Here is an 18,120-nt window from a genome sequence, read left to right as displayed (position 1 = left end):
GCAATCTGCATGTTGCATTTAGGTTAAGGCATGTAGGTCAACCTTTCTTAACATTAGCTAAACAATTTCTTCATTCTTGCAAAGAAATTGGACCAAGTCCTTGTCTATAAATCTCTTTAAATTACAACACGGAACCCGTCACTAGTAAACCGGAGAAGAATCATTAAAATTGTTATAATTTCGCAAAAATTATTTTACCTATTGGGTAAAACCTTAATTACTATAACAATCCTTATTATTTCGCAATATTGTTTGAATGAAAAGTGTAATGTTTCCCAACATTACTGATGTTGATTCCAATGTATAAAGACAATAGAGGAAAAATAATGCCGTTGTTTCGTGTACGTAAGCAAATACCTAACACACACATCCGTCTCGTTTATAAATGCAAAACAACACATTACCTAGATCTCTCTCAATGCACTGGACACGTTTGATATACCGCGCTTCACTCTAGCTATCTAAAATATTTCTTTTTACCGTTGCAGTAGCTTAATGATTTTTTATTTATTTTATTGTTTATTATTGGCAAACTTGCAACGAGCAATTAATCGTTATGTTAAAATTAGATAGTCCGTAGTATATGGATAGAAATTTTTATCAAAATGAAATCGTTCTATGTTAATTTATTTTATAGAAACAGAGCACAATCGAAAGACTTTGCGAAATTGAAACTTAGCCCGGGGAAAGTGAATTAATAGGGGAAAGTATTTAAGGATTCTTGATCACGCTCGTTTTACGACACCTATCGCTTCAATGCCAGACGAAACCTTACAATTTACTTTCATTTATTCAGTGTTTTAATTGCCGGTAGAAAATTACTTCATCTTGCATCTTATTAGTTATTTTCATCTTATCTTCATGAGGAGATAGGTCAAGGGGTCGTAGATAGTTGAGAAAATAAATTTTAAGAGGCTTTTGTCCTCAAGCAAGATTACTTCACACGCTCCTTGAATTCTTGTTAGGTTTGACTTTAATTTGCCAATATACCTAATAAGGAATTGCACTAAGAAGCTATTTGCAGTTTGATTGTCCGTCGTTCAAAAGACCTTAATATAGATTTATGATCAGTTCCGACGACGGTGATGAGTTGAAATTGCTGCGCTTTTATGCTTCTCTACTTCTTTTGAAGAGTATGGGAATGCAACGACACGATAAGATACAACATTGCTCAGTTATTCCAAACATTTAAACTATGTATTCAATGCCAATTGTTCTTCATCAAGTGGTCCAGTGATTTGTGTCGATAATGGAGTCAAATTGAAAATTACACCGACAATTGTCCAATTGAACGTAATGTAAAATATAACTTGTTTTAGCGAGGCAGGGACAAGAGTAATTTATCAAGCGCTTATACAAATCTTAAAATAATGCTGCGTGTCATTGTGCTTTAACTTGGGAAAAAATTCAGAATTACAGTAGAATCCGTTTATTATGACTCCGCCTATATTGACCAACCGGTTATTATGACGTAATTGCACTTCGAAGTTTGGTTTTCATATAAAATTCTTTATAAAAAGTCGGATATATTGACTTCCCTTACAGTGACATGCCGCTTATTATGACCCATTTTTAATAAATTATGTCTGGTTATAATGACCGGCATGATTCTTTACACGGAAATGTGGGAAGATTATGTTGTCATTGATAGCGATCTCCTCACATCCGAAGAACCCACCGATGAAAATATCGTACAGAACATTAGTGCTAAGGAACAACTGGAAAGTGATGGGGAAGAGGAAGTCGAGGAGGGTTTGACGCACTTGGTGCACTTCTCAACTTGTACACCATGCTCAAATGGTGAACTTAGCAACTTGTACACTTCTCAAATGGTACACTTCGCGACTGGTACGTCAGAGTATAATATACGGATATTTTTTTACTGTAAATCTACTTTTTTTTGACATAATTATATTATTTTTATTATATCCGAGTCACATTTTTATTTTTGAAAAAATAAAAATGACCCAAAATGTTATAGTGTTTAAGGTGATTCTGTATAGTTTAATTATTATTATTGTGTTGACATAATTATAAAAATTAAACATCCAAAACTAAAAATTCTTTCATTTTTACACAATTTTTCCAAATCTCAACTAATCTTAAAAAGTGCACCATTTGCGAAGTGCACCATTTGAGACGTGTACCAGTCGCGAAGTGTACCATTTGAGAAGTGTACAAGTTGCTAAGTTCACCATTTGAGCATGGTGTACAAGTTGAGAAGTGCACCAAGTGCGTCAAACCCGTCGAGGAATCACCATTACCTACCGCAGAAGAGGCATTAAAAGCTGCAGAATTATTATCACGATTTGTTCACAGCAATATTGAAAATGATAATTTTACCAAAGCTATGTCTTCTATACACAATAGTATTAGAGACTGTTTTTACAATAAAATAAAAAAACAAAAGCAGACAAAAATTACACTAATTGTATGTGTTATTATAATAATCTGCTGATTACGTGCAATTTTGATTTTGATTTAATATATACGTATGTACCTATATGCAAGTATGTACTATGTTTCTGTATTAAAATACTTAAATACATACATATTTACATAAAAAAGATTTTTCATTTCACATAACGCTTTGTATGACGTCCGCTTATTATTACGGTTTGTCGATTCCCTTCGATGTCATTATAAACGGATTCCACTGTAATTAAAATTATACAAGCCTGGCACTGCATGAAGCAAGCTTGAAGTGTCTGAGATATAACATAGTCATCCTTTATGTGTTGTTTATAATGAGTCGTCTGGAAAGGAATCGGAAGGGTGCTCTGTGCGCTATAATAACTAATTTGAAACTTTATTATTTACTACCAAAGTGTGAAATTGCATACTTCCTAGTTCCTACACTATCATTTATTTAACAAGCGTGGCGTTCTATATTTGCATATAATTTGATCCGGACCATCATTTTTGATTGAAATATTTATTTATATAATCTTTTAGTCTCTATGATTCCATCAAACAACAAATTGCGACAATAAAACATTTAAATCATGGAAAGTGTGACCGGCGCTTGTGATGTAATTTCAATCCCTCGGACAGAATGTAATGACGGATGTGGCTCTCAATCGAGTTACGGCAATCGCTACTGAAACTAACATTGATTCGAAATGCTAGGATTTACGGCCTTTATTTTATTACAATTATTTTTAGGCATATTTGTCGACTGTTGCCCTTTCAAATGACTTGGCTTGAACGTTTTTGTTGTTTTTCATAAATTGGAACTTGAGTGGCACATGACACTTAGACAGTGCGCGCACGAGCAACTTTGTCTCCGCAACTATTTTGTCTCCGCAACTATTTTGTCTCTCCCACCTATGGGCTAGTATGAAAGTGCGCGCACGTAGCGACGCAACTCCCCATACAAATTGATGGGAGAGACAAAATAGTTGCGGAGACAAAGTTGCTCGTGCGCGCTCGCTCTTAAATAACATTATAGTTTTAGAACCTTTTGTTTATTCTGTATACTATTAAAAGAAAAACTTTGAATACTAAATTATTTTTTTATTTAAACATGATTTTAAATAAGTATTAAATTCTTTGAAATGAAATGTCTCTAAACATATTGAATTTGTGGTTGTTTTAGAATATAATATTTTGGAACAGGTGTTGCAAATGGATAGGTCTTAAATCTAAATATATCTGTGGGATTCTCTTAACATCAACAACTTTAACGTTTTATTTATAACCACATTTTATCCATTAGGCGACCGATATATACGGAAGACTGGACTATATTAAACAAAAAATAATAAACATTTCCACAGCCCGATTGAATATCATGTCTAGACAAGGTGAAGCTTTTTATCCGAACTTCACGTTTATATGGATTGATATATTATTATATGATAGTAGGTATCCATGGGTGTCAGAAGTCTTACTCAGCTTTGATCTTTTTGTTAAACATTTTTATCGAAATAAGAAAATTATATTTCTTAATAAGTAGACCTACTTGCAACTAGTATACTTCCATAATTATCATTTACTTACCTGTATATTATACTCTGACGTAGCTTTTTTCATTTTAATTCAGTCATCCGTAGAATAATATACGTGTGCAATAATACCGTGGGATATAAAATAGACTTTCAGTATAGTGATAGTTAAATATCGAAGTAACGCCTTCACTTTTATAGTGAAAGGCGTTATTTCAACGCGATTGCTAAAATTACTTTTAAGTACATCAAAGCTCGAATAAAAATGCTGTACTTATATTGAATATTTCATGCCTTACTCAGTAAAATTTGCTGTATTGATCTTTAGTTTTATAGTTAAAACGAAACACAAAATAGGAACTAACTATCTAAAGATACTACTCGTACTTGTATGTCACATTACCATAATCTCTAGCAAACAATTTGGTTAAATGCCTTATGCGTCCTCTTTTCACTCTATATCTAGAAGATGGATTTCTAATTGACATACCCCGTTCAAATAGAAATTGTAAAGGCACCTGTTATCGACGTAAGTAAAAACCAGTCTAGACAGCCTTAATAAATATAGTACTCTTGTAGGCTCCTGTCTGATAATAATTATAAAGGGTGTAGTGAGCGCATCACCCCTTACTTATTATAAATGTATTGTTATAAATACACTTATTCATTATAATTATTATAACTAAAATATCGTTTTAATTTTTTTCCTAAATTGCTCATATATTTCGTTGTACAAACATTCAGTGTTATTTGAAAATGCGCTTCAAGATTAGGTACATATTATTTAATGAGCTGCTAGTTTAGTAAACAAATACGTCTGTAATGGTTATTATTTTATCGTCTAGACTAGGAAGACCGGTAGCGCTCCCAGCTCCCTTGGGGGAATAGGTTGCCGACCGCAAATTATGTTGGAACGTCGTCAGACCGTAGCCGCGGGATTTGAGACTACTATCTAATGTTTGTTTTGTCCAAGACGATATTATGTTCATCCAACCATTGGTTCTATCTGTATTTAATCGCTACAATATAATATGTGTTATCTTTAAATTTGCTTTGTTATGACAAAACTTGATTCATGAAAAACATTTCAAATTACGAAGTTTAAACCGACGAACTTTCACAAGTTAATAATAGGAAATTGTTTGATTGTACAATAGACTTGTATGCAAATGGCTCGGAAGTATATTAATGTTATTGGAATAAATTTTAACAAACTTAGCGAACAAAATAGAATAGAGTGTGGGAATATATAGACTTTTAATGTATCTCAGGAATAGATATTTTAAAGGAGAAAAGGCTTGTCTGCGATAAACTGTGGCAGTGTTCGTAATTATTTTCAGCTGGGCTCACTTTTGTTCGAGCTAGTGAATATGATATTTTCTTTGTACCTTTGCTATTGTATTCGCTGATGTTCAGCTGAAAATCTGTTCGTCCTACTTCTTTAGTTTTATATTGTGACGGAGAATTTAAGTGGCACCATTATATTCTTGAGAATTCAATCGTAATCAATTGAATTTTCTGAGCAATAATACGTGAACGTGTCTAATTTAGTTTTTATTTTTTAAATGAAATTAAAGGTGACCTTTAAAATATTTATTTTATTTTTCATTTATCTATACTGACTCCAATTTAGATATTATTTTTTACAAATTCACCCATGTATTATTTGTTTGTAAGACTCATAAAAAAGTCATTTTATTTTTTATGCCAAATTGAAAATATGCTGAACACTGTTCTCCTTCTTTCTAGCAACTTAAAGATGAACTCGGCGAAGTGGTTGCAGAATTGGAGGGTCTCGACGGCCAGGAGGAGTGCAAGCAAAACAGTAAGGCCAAACAGATGAGCATAGGCAGGAAAAAATTCAATATGGATCCTAAAAAAGGTAACTATTTCAATCAGACACTATATAACCATGATATAACAGACTAAATAGTAAATGACCAACATGTGTTTTGAACAGATAAGTCTATTCAAGGGAGTTGCACTTTTTTAATTACCATTGTTATTTGATAAATTACCCATACTAAAAGATATCTAGACGGAGTTTCCTAAATGTAAAATTAATTCGGTTCAAACGATTTGTTAGCTGTCAGTTACAGAAAGAAATCTCAATGAATTGCCTCTAAGAAAGTATTTAAAATGAGCGTGGAGGGAGGAAGAAGCGTGGATCTTAACAGATAGATATTTAGTCATTAATTTTTTTTTCACGAGCAGTATTTGCTATGTCGAAAGGAAATAAGTTTTGGGATACATACTGCAAGGCAAGTGCCACGGTGATAAATAGCGGTCATTGTTACAAAGCAATTCCTAATGTAACGAGTGATATAGTTAAATGCAGTTCACTTGAACAAATAAGGATAAATAGCTTAAAATACGAATATTAATGATCCACAATTGAATAATTTACATAACTAAACTTCAATGTTACGTAATAGGCATAGAAATTATTCGTTCGCACGTTTTAGAAACTACAAGGAATAAGCGTTTCAGGTTAGGTTTCCTTAATTATTTATGAGTATGTTTTAGTTGGTAGGTAAGCGAATTATATCTCTTTGTTGCGTAATGGCTTTAATCAATTGGAGTAAGGGATTGCGCAAGCATGATCACTGTATCTTACTGTTGTGGATTAGACAGTGAATAGTATTACTAGAGCAGGCTCCAAGGAGATGTTCGTTTGCATAAATCGCGGACCTAAATCTGACTTCTGATATATATTGTATAGATCCCAGACATCCTATAGACAGATGTTGCCAATCAGTTTTGTGGTCCCTTTCCCCGCACCCCGGTAATTAAATATGGCATACAAAGAAAAAAATAAACATTTCCAAAACATGCCGCGTGGGGTATCAAATGAAAGAACTTATTGAGTAGGTCACGAATATATAGCATACTATAACATTTCTTACACTTTCTCTAAGATTTTTTAGAAAATTTACGAAAATGGTCCATTTTTGAGTTAACTTTAAACCACTATAGATTGAAAACTCATGAATATATTTTTTAAATTATTATTTTAAATAATTAACAATAGTCCATTGTTTACGATTCAATAGTTCGTACAGTGAAATAGTTGCATGGGGGAGTGGGGGGAGCATCCAAAGATGGCGAGTATATTTTCAAGTTTATGCCAAATCTAATCACACAGAGGCTGATTCAAGAATTTTCTGCCATATTTTTCATTCAGTCAAATACAAAGACAGTGCAGAAATAATTATTCTAAGCCCTGACACCGATATTTTTGTATTAGGCCTTTATTTCTGGCATAAACTTGAAAATATACTCGCCATCTTTGAATGCTCCCCCCACTCCCCCATGCAACTATTTCACTGTACGAACTATTGAATCGTAAACAATGGACTATTGTTAATTATTTAAAATAATAATTTAAAAATATATTCATGAGTTTTCAATCTATAGTGGTTTAAAGTTAACTCAAAAATGGACCATTTTCGTAAATTTTCTAAAAAATCTTAGGGAAAGTGTAAGAAATGTTATAGTATGCTATATATTCGTGATCTACTCAATAAGCTCTTTCATTTGATACCCCACACGGCATGTTTTGGAAATGTTTATTTTTTTCTTTGTATGCCATATTTAATTACCGGGGTGCGGGGAAGGGGACCACAAAACTGGTTGGCAACATCTGTCTATAGGATGTTTGGGATCTATACAATATATATCAGAAGTCAGATTTAGGTCCGCGATTTATGCAAACGAACATCTTCTTGGAGCCCGGTCTATACTATATTTCAGAAAATAATATACGTATTCTAACTGGCATATGTCAGCATTTACGAAGCACAGGTGTGTTGTTCCCACGACGGGCTTGAAAGACCGCATTGTTGACATAGACGGCAATACCACTCGTTTATGCATTTTTACATTCATCCACCTGCCATATGTGTGATGATTTATGAAACACTGTGTTGCTAAACACTGTTCAAATAACAAAGTGTGTACGTTAAAGGATAAACGGAAAATGTGTTGACATTAAAAGTATACCTTGTTTATCTTTATAAATTATTTGACGTGCAACTTGCATTGTTAAAGAAAGAATAGCAATTTAAGTAATGTTATTGCCGTTTGCACAATTTCCATAGAAGGTGTAATTATTTACCCTACATTATGGTCAATCGGCTTTAATTTTCTGCGCAATTAATTAACTTGGGTCATTTAAATTGCGCGCGTGCATGAATACTTATAGAGAAATTAAGGGCATTAAAATCATTACCTATTTACATGACGTTTATCTATTAAAGTTACTTAGGTTTAATTAGAAACAAGTAGGTAGTATAATTACTGAATTTAAACGGTTTTATATACAGAAGTAACGACGCAATTACAGATATAATTCCCTCCCATCGCAGTCACATTTATCATCGTTAATATTGTGAACCAAGGCTAATAAAATCACAGCGTACTCAGAATATGCAAGTTGGTTGCGCCAATTTATGCAGAATGACCGCTTCGCTAACAACGTTCTCTGTGTTCATCTTTTATGTTTTCATCCGTCTCGTCCCGCGATGTCCTTTTTTTGTCGGTGACAATTTATCATTCTGCTATTTTCAATTTTTCATGGTCTTAGACGTAATATAAAAAAGGCTTCAATTTATTTTTAGCTCAAAGATTCTAAGAGCTTTTTTCAACGCTAACGATAAAATATATTTCTAGATACCTATCGTTCTCGGGGAATAAATGAGCCGCATCGTCAACTTATATAAAGATTTTTTCGTGTAACTTGAGGCATTGGATTTCTCGGAATGTAAAGGCCTACGTTCTACTCTCACTATGGGTGTTGGGTGAACGTATATGACGTCAGGGGTGAGCAATAAACCATGACGATTGTGACGTCATTTGGACAAGAGTAGCTATAAGTGACTAAGTTGACTTCCCCCCCGCGCTTCGTCACGTAAACTTTGGCTCTGACAACTTTTATTCTTTAAAATAGTTACAGTGTAAATAAACCAGTAATTTCGTTGCGTATGAACTATTGAAGTGTTACAAATAAAATTAAATATAACGAATTAGAACCAAATTCTATAAAACAGTGATTAAAAGTGTTTCCAAGTGATTCAGTGCAAAACTAAGAATATTGCAACAAGTGCGGTAGATCTAATATTTCGCACATTATACTAAGGTCATTGACTCACCTTGAAAAAATTATAAATATTTTAAATAAAGATTAAAAATTTCACATCACATTGCCAAGTCCACCTGGCACTAACAGTGATTGTTCTAACTACCAGTTGACCGACTCGAGTGAACAGAAGATCGAATCCAAGTGGTTCTCAAAGTACTTATCTAACTTTTTTATTTTTTTGTTACCATTTGTTTGTAAATTATGCCTCTCAAAAGAACCCCTCCACCCTCTGGGTCGACTTTGGAGCCCTTTGAAATTTTACCACATGGCGGATCAGCACCTAATATTTCTACGTGCAGAGATGACAATAGCATTCGTGATTTCCCTACCAACATAACTACGCGTGGTAATAAACGGAAACATGATCAAGATCTTAAAGAGGAATTGCAGGCTTTTAAAGCAGACATTCTTAGTAGTTTAAATAATTGGAAGGAATCTCAAGATAACAAAATAGAGGCTATATTAACAAACATAAATGAGCTTCGTAATGAATACAAAGACTTGCATTCAAGTGTAAAATTTATAAGTGATAAATATGATGAGATGATGCAATCCATCTCTGTATTACAAAAAGAAAACCAAGAAAAAACAAAACACATTTATGAACTTGAAATTAAAATGGAATCAATTGAGAGACATTTGAAATGCTCTACAATTGAGATTCGAAACATACCCAAAATAAAAAAAACTGAGACTACGAGCGACCTCATAAATATAGTTCACGATATTGGCACATTATTAAAATTAGATGTACATGAACAAAGTATAAGAGATATTTATAGAGTAAATACTAAGACTGCCACTTATAAACCGATAATCATCGATTTTGCTAGTAAAATATCTAAAGACAAATTTATCTGGGCTACGAAAGATTTTAATAAAAAGAACCCAAACAATAAATTAAACACATCGCATCTCAAAATTGACAATAATAAAACGCCGGTATACATAACAGAAACGCTAACATCTACCACTAGAAAGCTATTTTATAAAAGCAGGGAGTTTGCTAGGGGGCATAATTATGCTTACTGTTGGATTTCATATGGACGTATATATTTAAGAAAATCTGAAGGTTCCCAACAATTTAGAATTGACACCGAAAGTGATCTTCAAAAACTTGGCGATAAATGACTCTCTGTTGTTAGTAATAGTATTATTATAAGAAAAGTGCATAATATAGTTTATAAGATGTATTCCAAATTTTTTATGTTTTTTAAAGACTGGTTGTCCGATGGGTCAGTCATCAGTATTGTCAATACACAAACTATAATATTTACTCATTCATACAAAACACTACATATCATCCTACACCTCTTGCGAAAACCTAAAGCATTTAACTATCATAATTTTTATATAATTGTGTTACATATGTATTTGCAGGCTCAGCTTCTTGTAAAGCGTCCTTTCATTTGCTTTTTTGGCATCAGTGTTAATAAATTAATAAAGGTATATGATATGAAATATAATATGAAATATAATATAGATAGATATATAATATGAAATATTTAATAAATATTTTAATAAATTCGATTCGTTCAAAATCATAACGTCCGACTTGGATACAGTTTCAGCAAATTGTACTCAAGTTGATGACACATACAGATGCCAAAACCTTTTAAAAAATGATCCTAATTTGTTTCATATAATTACTGTAAATATTCGAAGTATATATTGCAACTTTGATCTACTAGCGGCTTTTCTTGCAACGCTCGCCACACCAATGGACATCATTGTTCTAACTGAGTGCTGGTCAAAGGAGGGTGTTTTACCACCGAATCTAACTGATTATAACGTGCATTACACTAAAAAATATTTAAACCAGAATGATGGGGTTATCGTTTATGTACGTAAATCATTGACAGCTGTTTCCTGGGAACCTGAAATGGTGGATGGTAATTGCCTTGTTCTTAATATCGATAAGTATTCCGTTATTTGTTCATATCGACCACCCAGTTATACAAATCCGCGACCTTACTTAGAATGCTTAGATACTATTCTCAAAAAAATTAAACAACCGCACATAATATTTACGGGTGATATTAATATTAACACTATCTGTAATGATATTCATAGCTCTCATTTAAACGAATACTTATGCATTTTAGCTAGTCATGGTCTGGAACTGGGTATAACACGTCCAACAAGACTTAACAATTGTCTTGACCACTTTATGATAAAAACCTCGGATAGTTGGCAGACTTTGGTTTTTCCACCATTAACTGATCACAGTCCTATTCTTTTACAGATAAGAAATAACAAGATGTCGAGATTAAAAACTAATTTGTCTAAGCAGGTACTAGATTACGCATTAGCATTGGAAAAAATCAGTGCAATCGACTGGACTCAGTATTTTTCCCTGCGTGATGTAAATCTTAGTGCTGAATGGCTTGTGAACAGTATCGGTGGAGTTATCAGGGAGTGCACTTCGATTAAGTATTTATCAAAAAAGAAGGTGCCTCTGAAGCCGTGGATTACCCCCGGAGTAGTAAGATCAATCCGTAAAAGAGATAAGTTGCATAAAAAAGCCAAGCTACGGCCTTGCGATAGTCAAATAAATAGCACATATATTAAATATAGGAACACTTGTAACAAAATTATAAAGTCTTTAAAGCAGAAATATTACCAAACACAATTACAAAATAGTGAGAAAGATTTAAAAAAAACATGGAACATTATAAAAGACGTATGTAATATGAAAGTAAACAATGATTTACCCACGGAGCTGCTCACGATTGGTAGTAACACAAAGGAGTCCTTAAACAAGATTAATAAATTTTTCACAACCATAGGTGGGAACTTGGCTAGGGAGATATTAAATAAATTACACAAGACGGAAGATGAACTCGCCAATCAAATAAAACATTCAAACCCAAATAACCATTCTATGTCCTTCATACCAACAGATTTATATGAAATTAACAAAATAATAAATGATTTGAAGACTTCTAGCGCACCTGGCCTCGATGGTATATCTTGTAGATTTATAAAGCTAGCAAAAGAATATCTTATTAGTCCAATTGAATATGTATGTAACTTAAGTTTAGAACAAGGTATCTTTCCAGACATCTTTAAAAAAGCTATCGTGTCTCCAATTTATAAAACAGATGATAAACAAGATGTCTCCAACTACAGACCAATATCTTTACTTTCAACACTGTCAAAGATTCTTGAAAAAATTATCAATAGCCGACTAATCAATTACCTAGAAAAAAACAATTTAATTACTGCTTCTCAATATGGATTCCGGAAAGGAAAATCAACAGAAGAAGCCATACAGAGATTAACAACGTTAATTTATCAATATCTCGATAGAGGGGACAAGGTTGTTGGCGTGTTTCTTGATATAAAAAAAGCTTTTGATACAGTTTCGATTCCGATTCTATTATCGAAGTTGGAAAGCTTAGGAATTCGTGGTCATGTGCAAAATTGGTTCAGAAGTTATCTGTCTTGTAGAGAGCAGTATGTGAGAGTAAAACATGATATGAGTGATGCCTCGTCGTGTAGTTTTGGTATTCCTCAAGGCAGTACGTTAGGACCTACTCTGTTCTTAACCTATATTAATAGCCTCCCTGACCAAATTGCTACCGACACTGATATCCAGATGTTTGCTGACGACACGGTCTTGTTATTTCACGGTCACAGTTGGGAACAAGCTCACAGTAAAGCAGAGAGAGAATTGAAAAATGTCACAAGCTGGCTTGAGGATAATTTACTCACATTAAATATTTCTAAAACGAAATATCTTTGTTTTTCAAAGACAGCCACCTACGGTCCATCCACAAGTTTAACCATCAGGCTACACTCTTTTCCATGTAATAGAGGGCAACTAAGTCAATGTAATTGTGCGACACTAACTAGGGCTACATCTTTAAAATACTTGGGTATACTGGTAGATGACAAATTGAGTTGGAAAGACCATATCACTCATGTTTGTAATCGTGTTAGAAAGCTAGTTTATATATTTAAGCATCTAAGATCAGTTGCTAACAAAAACCTGCTTATCCAAGTGTACAAAGCACTATGTGAGAGCATTATAAATTATTGTGTGACGTCATGGGGTGGGGCTCCTAAAACTATAATGTCCGAACTTGAGCGTGCCCAGCGGGCAGTGTTAAAAGTACTCATGCACCTACCATACAGGCACTCCACGGCTGATGTTTACGCGAAATCAGGAGTTCTTTCAGTTCGCAAGATTTACATATTAAAAGCTCTGTTGAGATACCACCGTTTTACAGCCCACACGCTGCCTCGAACATGGAAGAGAAAATTAAGGTGCCCTATACCCACCACCAAGACTCATTTTGCAAAACGGCAACTAAATTGCATTGCTCCACGGTTATATAACAGTATCCCGACTAATGACATCAACAAAATTATAAATTTACCTACCAATCGTTTTAAAAAATACATTGTCAATTGGCTCCAAAATCTTGATTATATACAAACTGAAAATCTTTTCATTACTATTAAATAAATGCTTGCAACAAAATCAATCACTCATGGACACTCACGCAAACATAGATACACACAAGCACACACACACACTCACACTCACACACACACACACACACACACAATGTCCATCGGCCCAAATCATATTCTTTTATTTTCTTAATCATTTACTTTGTATTCTTTCATCATTAGTCACTAAAATTTTATTTTGTTAACCTGCCAAATATAATGTAATATGGAAATTGTAAGGGAAGGCACTGCCTTCTGAGATACAGGTAATTACCTAGTTCAGAAGGCAGAGCAATATTGTAATGTTATATTTGAAGTTGCTAATAAATTTTATTTTATTTTTTTTTTTTTTTTTTTTTTTTTTTTTATAAGTAGGTATAGTAGGTATTCAAGTCTTGCAAGTTGAAAGTTATTCGAATAAATGCTAACAAGTGATTGTCTTGAGAATCTACTTGAGGCTCGAATATAAACGCTCTCGTAAAGATTAAAATGGATTTTGGTATGAAGGCCTTTGGTGCTGACTGCTGAGTCAGGGAAATTAAATTTCTAGTGGAGCTTGATACAATAGTTAGTTTTAATAATGCATTCTTCAGTTATTGTTGCATTTCTGAGTTGAATTATGCGCACACAAATTTTATGCAAATACTTGTAATCTATACTTGCTTCTTACCTTCGATAAAAAAGTAAGTTAAACCATAAAAGCCATAAATGTTGATCTCTGCTTTTAAGCCCCACCTCAGGAATTAAAACGTATTAAAGATTAGGGTGTATTTTTGCTCAGAAAATTACTTTATACTTCGTTCATACTTTCAGATTTGATCTTATATGAATTGGTAGGTAGTTAAGATCAAAAATGTCTATGTTATATTGAGTATGCATTCTAATTAACTAGAATGCTAAATAATAAAGACTAGATATAAATAGCTAAATAGTTATCTGCAGCTCCCCCATCTCAAAGCCAGTTCATTTATTTGAATTCCTAACATCTTTTCAATTACGCTGGAGAGCCTATAGCCACAGCGCTTTGACGAAGTAACAGTTCCTTTTCGGACGGACTGCATTACTGAAATACATTTTTGAAGCGGAACACCGAGTTTGTTTGCACAGATTTTTAATCTGCTAATGTATAATACGTGTACTACGATGGCCACTTGAAATACTGAATGGGGAACCATTTTGAAATTAATGTTATTGCAACGAATTTGTTAATGCACTTTCGTAATTGTACTCAACGTTATTAAATAATAATGTCGCAAAATCAAGAGAGAAATATTTCTAAAGAATTCAGATAATTTGTCACAATACTTTTTTACGTAATTGTGTTTAACTGCGCAATAAGCAGTTGAGGATGTTCCTTGAATCACCCGTACGGTTGTTGCAGGTATAGAGTATTTGTACGAGAACGGATTACTACAAAGGACACCGGAGGACGTAGCGCAATTCCTTCACAAAGGCGAGGGGCTGAGTAAAACCGCGATAGGCGATTACCTCGGCGAGCGCTCGGAATTCAATGAGGCGGTACTCAGAGCCTTCGTTGAACTTCACGACTTTACAGACTTGATACTCGTACAGGCGTTAAGGTAAGTTTCATTTCAAAGGAGTGCCTTTATCCAGTTTCGATTTATTTTGCTAGGTCTTCATTCAGCGCGTTTTTATCTTAATACAGATTGATTACATGGAAATCGCTTTGTAATGTGATCTTGTTTTGATTTATTACTCTCCCCTTGCCCTTTTTTGATAAAAGAAATTAAAGAGATTATTTTTTCTTGCACTTTTTATTAACAATAAATGAAGCCAGTACATCAATTATCATTAAACGTTTTTAACTCTTCTTAATTTTAAAAGGAAACGTTAATGATATATTAATGTTGTTAAACCTACAAAAAGGATACGAGAATGGCTGCGGAAAAAAAATAACGCCGTATTAGGATTAACAACTACCTGCATTGCAGAAAGAAACGACGGAAAAAATAACCACTATTCCTGTAAAAAAACAACAATTGCCTGTGTATCTATCTGTTAGCTGCAGCCACGAGTTGCAATACAGTGAGCTTTTGTGGAGCTTTATTTTACACTGTCCATTATCTATTGTACATATATGTATTTTTTTTTACCCTAATGAAACAGCTATACGTACCATACGATTTTGTAAATGATTATGTATATTCATTATGGAATGTAACATGTAATTTTACTATTCAATTGGAATTTAGGCAAAAATTTGGTTGTTGTAGATCTTATCCAAAAGGCTACATTATTTTACTAGAATCTACCCATTCGCATATTCCGAGTATTGTACACGGCTTCTCATATACCCACCCATCAACCCAGACTTCTCGCTGTTCCAGACAATTCCTCTGGAGTTTTCGATTGCCCGGTGAGGCGCAAAAGATCGACCGCATGATGGAGAGTTTCGCGCAACGGTACTGCCAACTAAACCCAGACATATTCACGAACGCGGACACGTGTTATGTGCTCAGCTTTGCGATAATAATGCTGAATACGTCCTTACATAACCCCAGTGTGAAGGACAAGCCGACGCCGGAGCAGTTTGTGGCTATGAACCGAGGGATCAACAATGGTGGGGATCTGCCTCAGGAGTTGCTCTTGGTGAGTTTATTTGTGTATTATGATATTATGTTATTGTGTATTACAATCTTTCTCGCAAGTTTACAAATTGTCAAAAATTAGCCTCAGTTATGAGTCACATCCGCTAACAATTCTACGCATTATTTTTCCTCTATTATAATCTAACGGAGTTTACAATTTTACGGTGGCAAATAGAGTATAGATAAGGCCATATATATGTCGTTGCCATATCGTAGATTTGCTCATTTCATGAAATGGCCAATTTAGTTCGGCCAGATCGTTAAATCGTCAACGTTTCACGATTTGGTCATCCACATTTGGCCAGATCGTCGATCTGTTATATGTATCGCTGTATATTTATCGCTGTGAATTTTAATTTTTATTAATAGATAAGTAGTTACGCGATTAGAAATAAAGGTTTATTTCATAACACTTATAGAGAAAAATACAATTACTTAATGATCTAAGTACAATACTAAAGTTTAAACAAAGGATAATGGAGAAGTACATTATTTAAATTTTAAACCAACTCCTAAAGGTTAGAAGTAACAATTTTTGTCGTAGATTTTGTCCACTGATGAAACCGCGGGATACATCTAGTATTACTTATATTATTAATTTTAATGTGCACTAATTTAAAGCTAAATGATGATATTATTACTTATTTAACGTTTGTTATTTAACAAGGAAAACGCTAGGAAGGATAAATAATCCCATTTTAATTATACTGATAAGTCAATTACCAGTAAACAATATTTTGACGAAACTGTAGATACTATTTATAGCCAACGGCGATATTCCAATTAAATTTATCTTACTATATTTCCGCCCGCGTTTTCAAAGAAAAACCCGCATAGTTACCGTTCCTCTTGGATTTCCGCGATAAAAATGTTTTATTCTGGGTCTTCAGCTCACATTGTCTCATACCACATTGTAATCGGTAACACCCATCCATCCATCCTCACAAACTTTAAGCTTTTCTGTTTATGCAAAGCAAATATTATAAATTATTATAAATTTTAAGCTATTGCATAGTTTTTATCTCAGACTGAGCGCGGCGACCGAATGTAAAAATTCCGTAACGAAAAAACCTAACACCCCCTACTCCAACCGGCACAGCGATGCGATGCTATGCAATAGCTTTACCGGGGCAGTCCTCGAGTTCCACACGTATTTTTTATACTATTTACCTATACCTATGTGTTATTCATCGAAATAAAATGCTGTTATATATCTTTATTTATTTTGTATCATTGTATTCCATTCATCAAAGCCTAAATTAGTTCAGCTAAAAGGTAACACAACATTCATTGACAGGGCGGTACAAAGTTCGCCGGGACAGCTAGTTCTTAAATAAATTATATTAAAGAAAACTGACGGTTAAACTAAAATTAAAACAAATTAAACCGTCTATACTTTGGCTTTACTCTCCTACTTAAAGTGCTGATGGATAGAAAGGGTGTCTTTCGCGTTAATGCGTAGAGATTATGTCGTTATCCCTGAAGTGGTTAGTGGTAATGAACATAGAAATTAGAGTTGTAATTGAATTGATTAACTCTTAATTACAAATTTATACTCAAACAAAAATTAAGTTAAGATGATATACAAATAAAGTCTAATTTTCTTGTTCGGTGATGCTAGAAATTAGAATGATTTGTACCTATTCGTAGGTAGCTGGTAGGATAACGCTAGTTACTATGGTCTTGTTATACTAGTTATCACTTGGCTGTCACCTTCACAAATTAGAACATTTCTTGACGCATATTTATCGGAGAAGACTTATATAAAACTAATATATACAACAGAATATTTATAAAACTAAACTTTGGGAAACTAGCTTCCTACGTGCGTGTTTCCTTGCGTGTATATTGGGAATGCAAAGGAACTTGCGTGCATAATATAGGCCTTATTTCACAAATGTTAAGTTTCATTTTAGCAAACGCTATAGAGTATATTCTATTGAAATTCAATTAATAGGTTTAG

The 18,120-nt window shown here is 33.6% G+C and overlaps 1 protein-coding gene across 4 annotated transcripts in view; it reads left to right on the top strand.

Annotated features, from left to right (window-relative positions):
- Nucleotides 1-18,120, top strand: part of step (cytohesin steppke) — a 44,714-nt gene that overhangs the window by 17,841 nt on the left and 8,753 nt on the right. For all 4 annotated transcript variants that reach the window (XM_090104758.1, XM_090104756.1, XM_090104757.1 and 1 more), the window contains 3 exons: nucleotides 5,697-5,829; nucleotides 14,930-15,128; nucleotides 15,897-16,158. In XM_090104758.1, the coding sequence (XP_089960884.1) occupies nucleotides 5,697-5,829; nucleotides 14,930-15,128; nucleotides 15,897-16,158 (594 nt within the window). The remainder of the gene's footprint in view (nucleotides 1-5,696; nucleotides 5,830-14,929; nucleotides 15,129-15,896; nucleotides 16,159-18,120) is intronic.

This window comes from Colias eurytheme, chromosome 8 (genome assembly GCF_061535395.1).
Source record: "Colias eurytheme isolate Ceu_HAF_F1 chromosome 8, ilColEury1 Martin Lab GWU primary, whole genome shotgun sequence".
Classification (NCBI taxonomy): domain Eukaryota; kingdom Metazoa; phylum Arthropoda; class Insecta; order Lepidoptera; family Pieridae; genus Colias; species Colias eurytheme.
The sequence above is the reverse complement of the archived record's forward strand: the minus strand, read 5'-3'. Positions and strand labels throughout refer to the sequence as shown.